General features: G+C 37.2%; 2 protein-coding genes across 6 annotated transcripts in view; both read left to right on the forward strand.

Moving 5' to 3' along the window:
- LOC105396319 (glutathione S-transferase D7) overlaps positions 1-6,599 on the forward strand; it is a 28,384-nt gene extending 21,785 nt beyond the window's left edge. The window contains exons 2-7 of one of the 4 annotated variants that reach the window (XM_048633655.1): positions 2,953-3,133; positions 3,770-3,828; positions 4,453-4,594; positions 5,200-5,256; positions 5,643-5,747; positions 6,071-6,599. In XM_048633655.1, the coding sequence (XP_048489612.1) occupies positions 2,953-3,133; positions 3,770-3,828; positions 4,453-4,594; positions 5,200-5,256; positions 5,643-5,747; positions 6,071-6,211 (685 nt within the window). In that variant the 3' untranslated portion in view covers positions 6,212-6,599. Of the gene's footprint in view, positions 1-1,272; positions 1,672-2,952; positions 3,134-3,769; positions 3,829-4,452; positions 4,595-5,199; positions 5,362-5,642; positions 5,748-6,070 lie in introns of those variants that run through there. The other 3 variants (XM_048633657.1, XM_048633656.1, XM_048633654.1) reach the window with 3 other exon arrangements.
- A 1,203-nt stretch (positions 6,600-7,802) lies between these two features.
- On the forward strand, positions 7,803-14,046 carry LOC105381904 (angiotensin-converting enzyme). Of its 2 annotated transcripts, none has more exons than XM_048621881.1 (11): positions 7,803-8,239; positions 8,893-9,312; positions 9,542-9,703; positions 9,874-9,976; positions 10,051-10,407; positions 10,689-10,935; positions 11,126-11,259; positions 11,510-11,747; positions 12,264-12,362; positions 12,711-12,833; positions 13,529-14,046. In XM_048621881.1, exons 1-11 carry the CDS (start codon positions 8,228-8,230, stop codon positions 13,905-13,907), a joined length of 2,274 nt encoding a protein of 757 aa, XP_048477838.1. In that variant the 5' UTR covers positions 7,803-8,227; the 3' UTR covers positions 13,908-14,046. The 2 variants fall into 2 exon arrangements, with proteins under 2 accessions (XP_048477838.1, XP_048477839.1); XM_048621882.1 differs by having other exon boundaries at positions 10,072-10,407; positions 13,529-14,045.
- The last annotated feature ends 732 nt before the right edge of the window (positions 14,047-14,778 follow it).

Consider the following 14,778-nt stretch of genomic DNA (forward strand, 5'->3'; position numbering starts at 1 on the left):
TATACTAATAATAATATGATATTAATGTCAACGCGTGGGTTAGAGTGTTAAAAAGTATTTACTGACAGAGAGTATAAGTGTTGCATTTTTATCTTTTGTGGTGCAGAACCCTAAACGATTGTTCATAAAATAGCCAGCTAGTTTATCGAAACCAACCACTGCGTGCGTCATCACATCACTGCACTTCAATTCATCTACTCATAAAATAAAACAATCGTAAAATCAATAAGTAGGTTCCTATGGAATGTCCTGAAAACACATTTTTTTTTGGCAGTAGGTAAGCTAGGTATGAAACTTTGCAACAGAAACAAGTGCCAACCCCGATACAACTTTATAAAAATACATATATCTACTTACAGACAAATTGAGACCCTTCTCCTTTTTTCGAAGTCGGTTAAAAATTACTGTTAATTCATTTAGGGCTTAAAATAAACTTTTATTAATAACTAAATTAAAATTATACCAGTTAATGGGAAAAAATATATCACATCTTTAACTTTTTGCAAAGTTAGCGATTATTTAATTGAGCCTGTCTACTTTCATGGTTTGTTGACAGATAACTACAGTTATCATCTATGTATCTAAGCACCTTACTATTACATGTATGTATACCTAAAATTATTAGTTACATTTATTCTGACCTTGCGAGAAATTACTTGGTACTTAAATATAAGTATACTAACATATAACATACCTACAGAAAAATGTTATGATGCAGGTTATGTATTTATTTCCATTTGTTATTTCATTATCAAACTCATGTAGGTAGATTAAACTCGATATCAGAATAATATGACTGAGCGATGCATCAAATCTAATTTATAAGTACATTACCAATATTTTTAATCTAACTTGAGTAGCTCTCGAGATAGATAATTACGGAATGTTGCAAAAGCGTTAGATTTATTAGTAGATAGGTAAGTCAAAGGAGGGTAACTCGTCATTATAAACAACTATTGCACTACGACTTTTGAAAATTCACATGAACGACAATTTTTTTTATAATATATAGCACATTCTGAACATCTTTTACTCAAGAAAAAAGAGATTTATTTCCAAATACGAGTCACCTCAAGCTTTCGATAAAACATAAGTAATTATAATAATAATATAATATAGGGTAAAATATTGTGAATAAAGAGAAATAGCCTCTGTACCGTAACATTATTTGATACCATTCATATAATTGGAGGCTAATAAGCAGTATGGTATGCCACAGTCGCAGTGACAAGTATTTTTCTAGTTAATCGCGATGTTTCCTCTGTCTATAAACCACCGTTTCTATGGCTACTGTCCCCATAACACTTTCATTCGTTCCCCCGATCAGTCCTCTGCTTTGAAAAGCAAATATCAATACTGAACTTCAGTTCCTCTCTATCAACAAAGCTAAGGGTTGCGTTGACTACGCGAGTCTGTTTGTAACCTTGTCGAAATAAGTGTTTACATAACAGTTTAGTGTGTTTTTGGCTTAGCTGTGTTAAAGTTAAGCTTTCAAACTGGGGCAATGTATGGACAAATCAGTTGCGGAGAAAATAGTTTCAGCACAGTGAGTCTCTAAGGGGAAAGGGGGTTTTAGAGGGATTTCTAAATTACGTTTTTATTTTACATCCTATTTTGTTCAAAAATGAAGTCGTCAATGTTCACTGTTGTTTTTGTTGTGTCCGTTGTGTGGTAAGTTTTTAAATATACCTACCTGAATTGGTGGCGGCTAAACTAACAGACATAATTCGTGTTTTGTTGAATCATTTGCCAAAGATTCGTCATTCATTATCACTAGACAAGGAGGGTTCCAAATTAGGATTATCATTTTCTTTGAACTCGTTATCATTAAGATAGATACAGCCTTTATGACGCAACCTCGGTTACTCACAGCTTAATAACTTAAGCTTTTGATGACATGAGACATTTTGTTAACAAGCGTATAAATCTAGATGTGACCTAATCTAATTAAAATGAACTCACCTATCGCATGGAAAAAGATTATTGTACATCCTGGTCATATTTATGCTCATTACATGAATGATTTACTTAGCTAATATTTGCATAATAGTGATTGGAAACTTATTAGATAGTTAACTAGTTATCCCAGCAACACCTCATGTAAAGAGTAGATTTTCGAAATCATAGAAAAGTTGATGTAACATTTACAGGTTCAGCCAATAAATAAAAAATTGGCAAAGGTAACTAACTACCTACTTGACTGTTTATGATGATTTCCTTTACGTAAAAATATAATTCCATTACCTACCTACAAAATCATCGTCTTAACTTCATTCGTCATAACCTCATAACAGCAAGTAAGTACCTACCCATAGGCACTCTCGTTCGTTCTATTCAGATGTTACGTAGTAAATAACAGTGTGGCTGGTCAGGGGGCGTGATTATTTCAAAGTATTTATTATATTAGTTTCAGAAAATCATATAACCTTAATAACATCCAGTATGAGCAATGTTGTTCTTGTGTGTCATCTCGCTTTTCACCGAACGGCACTTGTTTGATTATTTAGTTGGCCAACACAGTATGACTAAGATGCAAGGAACAAAAAAGGTAGTACTATACTAAGCCGAGTACATAATAACTTATAATAAACCCACAGATAATACATATCAAAAATATAATAGACCGAAGGTCTCTATTTGTACCTTTACCTGTAAGGTTTGGTACAAGACGTGTATTTATGATTCATGTGTTTAAGTTTCCAAAATATATGTAATATTATAAAATAGCACTAGACTTCTGTCTCCAATTTAATGATCCGGAGCATATGCTTCACTGCACCTCCTAATCAACAGGCTTTTTATCACTGCAATGGTCAGATATACTACTCGTAACAAGATTAATGGTCACCGCACATATGATCGTCAATCCTTTTATGTTACGGTCATATATGCTGTGACCATAACTCTTCACTTTAAAGTCAACCTCCCAAACGTCTACCCGTCTCTTTCCAGCAATGCAGCAGCCAGGTCGAAGAGTAGCAAGATGCCGGTGGAGCCCATCAAGCTGTATTACTTCCCGCCGTCGCCGCCGTGCCGCGCCGTCATGATGGCCGCTAAAGCCATGGGCATAGAGCTGGAAATGGTATTGACAAACATCATTGAGGGAGAGCATATGACGCCAGAGTTTTTGAAGGTGAGACTGACTGCTTGATATTGAGATATTCGCTGAGTTGCACGAAGGGACTTTAACTAAGAAGGTGGAACTTCAATCTATAGCTGCCTTGCTTGCTTTGACAGTGTATCGAATTAAAGTTACAGACTAGAGGATGTTTGTCTAGATTAACGTGGCGTAAGCCATAATAACATAAGTAGACTGTAAGGTGTGGAGTTCTAAAGTTTCTAGAGTTATGTAGAGCACTTTACATAATTATGTGATGATAACTTTTTGACAGTATTATCTTCACACAGAATTTTACAGAACAATTTTATTGATCAGATTCGATATGCAGACTAAATAATATGTTTTTTTCTGTTCTAGGCAATTACCTACTCACTACTTTACTAGTGGGAGTGATTACTAGTCGTTAGCTTATAATAGAAAGAAACGGGCCGGGCGTGTCTTGTTAAGGCACCCCCACACGTTCCCACGTTTATATTTCATGATGTGACGCACCGCTGAACCACCCACTTAGTTATCATGAAACGGTATTTTCCACTGAAATGTCAAGGACTAAGAATCAACGTTCAGGGTGGAATTTAATATAAAGATGTACTTACATGCTTACATGTTGAAAGTAATTATCATGTCTGACTTGGTATTTCTTCACAGATGAACCCGCAGCACACCATACCGACTATCGATGACAACGGATTCATTCTATGGGAAAGGTGAGTTGAGGGGAAACAGTACATTAATAAGAATAAATAAGTAAGCATGTTAATCATCAGACGACCAAATGGCGTAGTGGTTAGTGACCCTGACTACTGAGCCGATGGTCCCGGGTTCGATTCCCGGCTGGGGCAGATATTTGTTTAAACACAGATATTTATTCTCGGGTCTTGGATGTGCCCGTAAAATGGCAATAGGCCCGCCCCCTATTACATTGGGACTAACGTAACGCTCTGGCGAAAAGTGGGTGCAGCAATGCACCTCTGCCTTCAACGCAAGGGAGTACATTAGTACAAGGCGTGAGTGTGTGTGTTAATCATCAGCCTCGACAACCGCCACAAAACTCTTTTCTTCTTCCTCATCCAGCCATACCTACCGGCTACATGTCTGAAGACTGAAGGGCGCTCGGCGCTTAGTTTTTCTCTTTGTAGTCTTCACTAGATAGCTCGTCTACCCTAACGTTTATCCATCATCACCATTTGCTCATAACCATCCACTGCTAGACACAAACCTCTACTAAAGAACGCCACAAAAATGTCATCAACCTTCCTTATCCATCTATGACCATATCCTTTCTTCCACATAAAATGCCGACTTACTCATAAACCTGCAATTTGTTCCAGTCGAGCAATAATCCAGTACCTGGCGAACGCGTACGGTCGTGACGACGCTCTGTACCCCAAGAACCCGCGGCTCAGGGCCATGGTGGACCAGCGGCTCAACTTCGACCTGGGGACGTTGTTCAGCAGATACTTGAACCTTTACGTGAGTTTACATGTAGTATTTGAATATGATTGGGGTCCAATTATTAAACAGAGAATACTCGTAAGGCAAATTTCAAAAATAAACCATGAATTCCGTATGAGTTGCTTTTCTGCAGTAAATAAGGCTAGTGAGGTGCGCCTCAGTTATCCAAAATTACTTTTATTTATCTAAATACATACACCTACTTCCCCCAAAAAGGTAACCAGATAAAATACTTACACTCCTTTAGATTAAGTATGAGCAATATTCACCATCCAATGTAAATATTTTTTTTACATTTAGGTATATGACACCTATTTAATCTATAGTTTGCAAAATATCCTAGCAAAAATACATGCTCTGTTAAATTTTTGGCTATCGCCGTTAAACGCCTTAATTTAATCTGTCAAGCGAATCGTGTTCCCAAAGACAACGGGCGACGCCAAACGTGCCTCGCAGATGGCGAAACTTGCAAGACTACTGATATGACATGATCTGGCGATTTCATGCGATGTCCAGAGACACAAGATATTTAACATTTACACCCTAGAGGGTCCTCGACTTACACACTCCTCTATAGTTATACCCTAGTACCTATAACTTACAAATACCTCAATTAATTTCAGAGCCCCGTCCTCCACGGCGAGCCGTTCAGCGACGAAATGGACGCCAAGTTGAAGGAGGCGCTGGGCTGGTTCAACACCATGCTGGAGGGCCGCGCCTTCTCCGCCGGAGACAACCTCTCCGTCGCCGACATCTCCATCGTGGTCGTGTTCAGCAACCTCGAGGTATTACTCTTAGCGACTGTACCTGGCGTCCTAGGAAGCAGGATATAACAGCGTCGATTTGGCAGATCTAAATTGGTTTCTGGAGCTTTTTTAAAGTAAATTGGTTTTTGTTGCTTATTACATAAGATGTATCTGTGGAACCATAGCTACAGTCTTTAAATCACCATTGAGGTTCTTTTATCGGGTTTCAACCGCGGTAAGGGTAGGTCAGTCAGCTCCCATGACGTCACTATCCTGTAGTATTGCGTGGAATGTGACGTCACGGAGCCAAGTTGAAGGAGGCGCTGGGCTGGTTCAACACCATGCTCGAGGGCCGCGCCTTCTCCGCCGGAGACAACCTCACCGTCGCCGACATCTCCATCGTGGTCGTGTTCAGCAACCTCGAGGTATTCATCATCATCATTCTACTTCTTCTAGTCCTGCTACTTACTTGAATGCTGCAGTTTTTTTTCTACACGTTTCTCTAACACACTTATTCTGAATAACACACAGGCAACTTTTTATTTACCCAGAAGTCTTACGTGAAACTTCAAAGTCAAAATTCAAATACTTTTCTTCATCTTACAAATATAAAATTCTCTGATGAACGTAATTTTTTTACAAATACTCTCGTTTCGAAAAAGTTTTTTTTTGTCTTTCCGCAATATCCTCTAAAAAACCAATATTACTGAACCAATACTATCAAATACCATCCTACTCACATTTTCAGGCATTCGGCTACGACTTCAGCGCTTACGACAACGTGTCGAAGTGGTTCGAGCGTACGAAGAAGGCTCTGGAGCCACACGGGTACAAGGAGATCGACCAGGCTGGCGCGCAGATGCTGGCTTCTTTTATTAAGAAGGACTGAGGGTTCACACTTGAGTGGCTGTCGGTTTTATTCCTGAGAACGACAAGTTAAGGAGAATTTGAGTATGGAATGCAGCGATGTCATTGACTGAAATGTTTAAAGTCTGTCTTTTTGATCTCACACACTAAATCCTGCTCAATCCTGACAATCGACTCTTGATAAGTCATTCAGAACCGGTCAATTTAGTACTTACCTGAGATAAAAAAACAACAATTTAGGAAACGAACGAAAGAGAGCTGTCATGTTATACGCACTAAATAAAACAACAGAGACAGGAAAAACTAAACGGCTGCGATAACCATGACTCTATGCATACCCTACGGATTATGTGACAACTCTCCTTCGTTGTTAGATTGAAGTAGTGTAGTGACCCCCTGCGTCTAAATATATAATAATAATAATACTATAATAATATGTGGGGATCTCACACACGGCCATCCGACCCCAAGCTAGGCAGAGCCTGTGTTATGGGTATCGGACAGCTGATATATCTACACAAATACATAGATAGATACATATTAATTATAAATATCAACACCCAAGACCCGAGTACAAATATCTGTCTTTAAACAAATATCTGCCCCAGCCGGGAATCGAACCCGGGACCTTCGGCATAGCAGTCAGGGCCACTAACCACTACGCCATTCGACCGTCATCATATCTAAGCATAAACTTAACGACAATTCACCTAATCACAGCGCTGCTTTTATACTACAGTTCTGCTTAACTTGGCGTTCTCAAGTGTGAAACGATCCGTAATAATTAATATTTTGTTAAGGATATGAGAAAGGAAGGTTGTTGTCTAATTTTACGTCTATTGCTATTACTTCTACCATGTGTTTTGGAGTAAAAAATAATTTTAGCGAGTTGACACTCTTTGTATGACTTGTATTCCACAGATAACTTATTCAGACATTCTGAACAGGTGGTTAATGTGGCATCAGTAGTTCCGCTAAATCCATTCAAAGTATTAGTGATAGATATTTCAATAAGACAACATAGCAGACCAGTATTAGTAGATGTAGAAAGCATTATTAAATGATTTATTTTTTAACTTGAGTTTCATTATTGTAAATTAAGAAATAAATAATGTTATTTATAAAATGTTTGCTTACAGTACCTAACAACTTATCTAATGATATCGTATTTAAATACATAATTATATTGCATGTCATCCATATGCTATAGGTATTAAACTAAGCATTAAAAAACCATTATTCAAAAAAACATAACAAACCACGAATACCATTATTGTGTGTGACATAGCTATATCATGATACGACTGAAAAACATCATAGTAACCAATTATGTTTTTGTGAATATATTTAATGTATTTCGTGTAAACTTGTCCAACCTATTGATAAACACCTATAGTGTTATGATTGCGACTAGTTGTGACAAATACTCGATATCCGGTCGCACGAGAAAATCCGTGACAAACTATAGTTAGACCTCTTCCACACTAAAAACTATAGTTAGACCTCTAGTAGATTAGCTGCTTTACATCAGTATGAATACTATAGGTATTCCGAATAAAGTTTAACAAAAATTATGAATATTTGAAAAGCGATGGCAGTTTAATGGCAATGGATGGCAAAGAAATACAGACACAATAACACTCGGGAGGATGATACTAAAAATATCCTAACAAAAGCATAAGAGGACATCAGTGTGTCTAGTTCCTTAGTTTATACCACAAATACGTAGAGTCGTGGCGAGGGGACTCCGCTTGCGTGCTTTGAACTCAAACACACGTTTTCAAAACAACGCAGAAGTCCAATTGTTTCAGTTTTTAAAAATCCGCCATAAAACGAACAAACCAGCCAGTCTTGAATTTGAAAACATTCGCATTCGATATTTGAATTCTCCCACTGCCGCACACTTGGAACGCTCAATCGGATTAGAAGTACCGGCCGGCTAGCCTTTCCGTGTAAATAAATAAAAATGTAGTGTTTTCTGTGTGGGATTACCAATCGGTGCTATTGTTTTCATTGAGGATTTTGTTGGTGACTTACGATGCTGCTTTGGGTTTGTAAATAATGACTTTTGACTTGTTAACTTTTCTGCATCGATGCATGCTAGTAATTTTTAGCTTGTTCTCCTGACCACTGTTTGTACAATTGGCTCGGCAGTAGTGATAACGTGCACAATGAGTTTAATTTGTTTTGAAAATACGTATAGCAACCTTTCTATAACTAGAACTAGCAAGAAAGTGAATTATTGGTTGCCAATGAGTTAAAAGTTACTGAATTTGAGGATAAAAATATAAGTGCTGATACCTATTTCTAAAATTAACAGTTCACACTTGTTAAATGCCATTTAAAGTAAACTGCACTTCTTTAGTTAGGTTAATGTGGCTGAATGCGTTAGAAGGTCATTGGTAGCTAAAGGATGTGGTCATTATTCCAATCCGAACAGAGCTACATTGTTAAATTGTACTCACGTGGTTTCCCCTCGTAACATGATCATGTGTAATATCATTATATTATATACATGTTAGCACCAGATACATGGCACTGTTATATTAAAATATGGACATAATCTAAACCTAGGTATATTATGTACTCGTACTATTATGTTATTCAGGCCAGAAGAGATTTGATTGTAACAGAACACATAATCAATCTAACATAGAAGCATAGAAGTTCCATTGTTCAATAGGTACTACTCTATTGTTGCAGCTTATACTATGTCTCTCTATAATTATCTGTATAGTACAAGGAGTACAGTTCCCATCAAATGCAATGTCAGAAGTATTATCCGAAGAAAAATCCATACCTACTAGAGATGGTAACAATTCCGACATTGATGATGGCAGTCGAGAGCTAGATATAGACGTTGTTGATGAAATAAGAGAGAAAAAGTTTTTGGACGATGCTATGAAGGCAGTTCTTGACCCTAATTCGATAATATCGCACAGTAACTATGATATTGTTAGCAGTTTCAAGAATCAGTTAAAGACGTTGGATAATGCTAATATCTCATTAAATGCCTTTATGGATGAAATGGATCAATTGAGCTTAGAAGTTTGTAAAACTTCACAAGCTGCTCTTTGGGAATACCTTACAAATATTAATAGTGAGATAAAGAAGAACAAAATGGTAAGACAATAACTTTGCTTCAGTTTGAATGTACGGTCAGCTGCATAAGTTGTTATACACTTCTGTACCTTGTCAAACTGAGGAACCGTCAATGCTTTAATGTATGGATAGGCGGTTTGTAAGATTGACAAGATTCAAAAGTATAGCTACTTATGCAGCTGACCGTACCTTAACAATTAATTACGAACCTACTACCACTACACTAAATAAATACTTAACACATCTTTAGATTCAAATAGCTGCTGAAGAAGATGAAATTAAGAAACATTATTGGAACACATTGAAAAAAAGATATGTATCACATGAACTATCCTTAAATGACCCCACTATACAGAGGAAAATTAGAATTATTAAAGAAAGGGCAATCAATGTGCAGATGCCCCAAAGTAAAGTGAGTAAAAATAATTATTCATTTGAAATGTTTTTAAAGAAAACTGTGTATCAAAAGCAAATGTAATTATGTAAGTAGGTACCTACTCAAATAATAAAGTGAATATCGAAAACATAACAAATATTATTTATTTATTAAACATAATATTTTACCACTTCATAATTTTTCAGCTAAGAGAAGAGATAGAAACAATGCAGAGAATTTGGAGCAGAGTGACAGTGTGTGCCTACAACAGCACTTGCAGTCTTGAAGACTCGGCTCGTTCTATGAGTGGTTAGTTTACTGTAGAAAAAATACATATGTATGCGTACGATAATCTAGATTAATCTAACTAACCTTAATTTAAGACCCGTATATCTCTTTTGCAGACGTTATCAAAATATTCAAAACAAGCGATGATACCGATGAACTGGTTTACTACTGGAAAGCCTTCAGAGATGTAACTGGAAAGAAAATCAGACCAATATTCAAAGAGTATGTTGCACGAATGAACAGCGTAGCCATTTATGAAAATTTTACAGATGCAGCAGATATGTGGCAATACGCTTTTCAAGACGATAATTTTGTTAAGAACGTTGATAGGATATGGTCGGAAATAAAGCCCTTGTATGATACACTACATCGGTATGTGAGAGGCAAACTTGCAACGCATTATAAAAATGATATGTCCAATGGAGAAAGGAATATTCCTGCTCATATTTTAGGTAAGATGTTACCGTTTTACCCTAGAGAAAAATGTGTCACTACAAAACATGTAGTTGTAGCTACGTATCGTAGCGTAATAATTAAGATATTAAAAAATGACATCCAAATATAAAGCTTTATGTAATTTTATGTTTATAAAAAACGCTATTAAGTATGTTGCTCTAAATTTATGAAAGGCAAGAATTTCAGCATTACGAATGCCTACATACTTAAACATAGCAGAAACACATACAAGTAACTGTAGCATTGTTGAAATATTAGTCGCGTTTTAAAATTGCAGGTAACCTTTGGGCACAAGACTGGCAAGCGATCTATCCAAAAGTAGTTGCATATCCCGGTTTTCCTCGGCCACAGATACAGGACCATGAAACAATAACCTCAAAAAATCTTTTTGATGCAATTGATGAGTTCCACACCTCTCTAGGATTCGAAAGCGCTAAAGATTCGTTTGAAGACATTCAAGAGATAACGAGTACTGCTAATTGCTTGCCTTCTAGCCATGACATGTGTGATGGAGTGCATTACAAGTATGTTAAATAATATTTCTTATCTTAACGATCATTACAAGAGTCTACGTTGCAGCTTTCACACTTCATCGACCCCACTGCTTCCCGATTCATCCTAACCAAAACCTTAAATAAACCCCTTTGCAACGGCAACACTGTTATTTTCCATATTATTATTAGTTCTTCACAGGTACCGTTTCCACTATTCCAGGATTAAGTGGTGCGGCGGTGGTGTGTCGGACGTGGTGACGGAGCTCTCTCGCGCGGCGAGGCTGCTCGGACACGTGCAGTACTTCAAGCATTACCGGAACCAGCCCCCCTTGTACCGAGATGGGCCTATTCCAGGTGAGATATTGGTATAGTGATTTGTTCTGGACAAAACTAGTTCCGAATATAAAAGGAAATTGGCTAAGGAACAAAGGCTTATAATGTCTGAGGTGCAAAAAAAATATTGTTTTACAAGTAAAAACAACTTTAAGCTCTTATTCACTCTTAATTAGCCCAGTTAGGTAGGTATTTCCTTTAAATTATAAGAGTATACTGGACTCATTTCAACACTTTTCATTTCAAATTCGAATGAATCTTTCATTTCCAGGGTTCCACGATGCAATATCAGACATAGTAGCAGTCCAGCTGACGACTCCAGAACACCTTCAAACGCTGAACTTCGTCACAACAGACGCTTCACCAGAAGCTACCATGAACCACCTTCTCTGGCAGGCTTTGGAGAAGTTGCCTCTGATGGGGTTCGCGTATGTTCTCGACAGATGGCGTTGGGACGTGTTTGGCAATTCTTCTTTGAAGGATTGGAACGCTCATTGGTGGGAGCTAAGGTATGATTTAAACGAGCGGTGGTAGCTCAGTCGGGTAAGCGCCCGCTTCTCACGCAAGAGATGCGGGTTCGAATCCCGGCGCTGACATGTACCAATGAGTTCTTTTAACTTAAGTACAATGTATACCATCGCTCTTACGGTGAAGGAAAACATCGTGAGGAAACCTGCATATCTAGATTTAGCACATCTAGATATGTGAACCCACCAACCCGCAGTGGACCAGCGTGGTGGGAAATGGTCCAAACTTAGGAAGGCAGTTTAGACCTTGGGGATATGCACAAAGGTTCCACTCGAGAGAGCTAGGTGCAGGTACTAACACCCCCACAGAGAATAGAATAGAATAGAATGATTTAAACAATCAATAATTTATGTACCTACTTATTCCTTTACTGTTTTTTTTTCTTGTAAGTTGTTTTAAAAAACACTGCAAAATTGTTTAAAATATGAGTCCATTTATGATCTTTCCCTTGGGCTATTATTTTTGCATTGGGTGATTCAGTAATGTTAAAATTTCAGAATGAAAGAGACACGCATATCAGCGCCCGTCCCACGGGATGAGAATGACTTGGATGCTGCCTCTAAGTACCACGTCGTCTCTCACGTCCAGTACATCACGTAAGATATTCATGTCCATTCTTTAATGTAAAAATGTAGCCTGTATATTAGGATGATGATGATACATAAAAATACGAAATAAGTTATGTCGAGGCTCGTTTTACTCGTTTACAAGAGTTCGAGAACTTGTGTCTGCCCCGACGACCATCGGTTCTTTTGTAGATTCATAATATGACTGCTCGCTCTACAGCCACTCCAGATTTTAAAGGCTATGTTTGTTTCGTTGTTTGTAATGTTGGTATCCTGATATTTTCAGTGAGCTAACTTAAACCGATTGACTAGTCCAACCGTCAGTATCCACGTCTCTGAACTGAAGAGAAGAATAAAGTATTTTTTCCCTGTTCACAGATACTTGGTGTCCCACGTGCTGGAGTTCCAGATCCTGCTGTCACTGTGCCGGCAGAGAAACCACTCCGGGCCTCTGCACGAGTGCTCTTTGCGTGGCGACAGGGAAGCGGGGAGGAAACTCAGGTATCAGACTTGAAACCATCTTGAAACCTATGATACGTAGTAGTATACCTTGCACCTCTACTCCCATTAATTATGTTAAAATTGTCTCTTCCATCCAAAGGTTGTCTGGTAGAGATTGCTTTAAGCAATAAGGCCGCCTATTTTGTACTATTTTATATATAAGTTGTGAATTGTAATGTTTTCTTTAATGGTGCAAAACAAAGAGTATTATGTATGATTAGTATGATGTAATCAATACATAAAATAACAACATCGTGAGTGAGGATGTGAGATTACTGTAAAAATCCTGCGATCAGGCTGGTCGCTTTATAGGAAGGCGAGACTAAGATAAAATATGGTACTTAAAACTACCTGCCTACCGCCTGTATAACTCTAGATATGGAGAAGGCTGATGATGATAAGATCAAAATATTGCTTTAAGTAATTGTGTGAAACTGATTTCACAGTCATATTATATAATTTAATTAGAATAACTAATAATTAACATAATATTAATCTCACGAACAACGATAAGGTCAATGAATTAAAGTAATATCTACATAAATGCTAACGCTACTATGATCAATAGCCATACACCTTAAGAACTGAATAGTGTATTTTATTGTAATCGTAGGGAATAAACCTCAGTAATTCTGAAATTCTCCATCGCCTAAGATAAAAGCTATCTATCTCATACTTTTATAATTTATTTACAGTGAAGGCATGGCACTGGGCGCTAGTGAAAACTGGAGATCCGTTCTGAAATCTATCACGGGACAAACAGAGCTGTCAACAGAAGGAATCCTTGAATACTTCGATCCACTACAAAAGTTCCTGAACGAAGAAAACTTGAAGATGCCAGTGGATAAATATGACTTCAGCAAAATAGCATCAATTGTTGTCGGCATAGGAATTGTGGTGTTGACTGTATCTGTAGTTATAATTTATTGTGTTAGGAAATACAATATGTGTTTGGGAACGTTTGCAGCGTGTGGGATCGGAAGGAATGGATCGCTTGATATCGCTACTCATGATATGCCACAAAATAAAAAAGAAGACTTAGATTCAACACGAGTCTGTGAGGATAAGGTTTGAACGCTAATAGAAATGCTGTTTTTGTGAATGTTGAGGATTTTGTTGTTGTACAATATATTGTTGAAGATTCAATAAAATTATAAATAAGTACCGATACTGCTTCGTAAGATTCGTATTAGCGTTAAAGTTTTGTATAGTATTAATGATATGAAGTGTGTTTTATTGAACTTTAAGATGTCTCCTTACTAATTTGATACGTGACGTTATGTCATATAATACAGAGTGTCATATAAGTCAACGTCATGCAGGTACGTCTACTGGACGATTATTATTATTATTATTATTTAACTCTTTATTGTACAAATATTACAAATAAAAGTACAAAGGATGGACTTAACGCTAAAAGCATTTTCTGCCAGTCAACCCGCAGGAGGTACAGGAAAAAATAGGTAATAAGGTGTACAAAAAAAGAATCAAAAAACTATATATATTATATACGCGGGCAGATGAAACGTCCATGGGTTTTTTGACGTGGCAAAAGGATTCCGGGTACAAGTCGAAGAGGTTCCTTTCATCCACCCCAGGAGAGACAAACTATATTCGTCAAGGGATGACTTATTGTGATAATAACCGTTTTCCCACTCACACATAGTACAAACGTATTTTTTAAAGTGTTATTGGGAAAATACAATTTTTCACTTAGATAAACAATTCCTCTACGAAATATTTAGCGTTTAAGTGCAAATTTTTGGTACAGACGCAAATAGTTGATTAAATATAGCTTACTTAAAAGGTAACCAGAACCGCTTGATAGATTTCAAAAGTTTACTCATAAAATTATTGAGAATATATTTACAAGAATTATTTAAAGAGAAATCATTTTTTGTGACTTTAAAAACAAGCAATTGTCCGATGATAAATAATTGAGTAA

This window comes from Plutella xylostella, chromosome 6, assembly GCF_932276165.1.
Source record: "Plutella xylostella chromosome 6, ilPluXylo3.1, whole genome shotgun sequence".
NCBI classification, from domain to species: domain Eukaryota; kingdom Metazoa; phylum Arthropoda; class Insecta; order Lepidoptera; family Plutellidae; genus Plutella; species Plutella xylostella.

Excerpts from the sequence above, each read along its gene's own strand:
- LOC105381904 (XM_048621881.1), top strand. Across the intron at positions 9,977-10,050 it reads CTCGGCTCGTTCTATGAGTG|ACCCGTATATCTCTTTTGCA; the intron begins GTTAGTTTACTG and ends CCTTAATTTAAG. Across the intron at positions 10,936-11,125 it reads TGTGATGGAGTGCATTACAA|GATTAAGTGGTGCGGCGGTG; the intron begins GTATGTTAAATA and ends CCACTATTCCAG.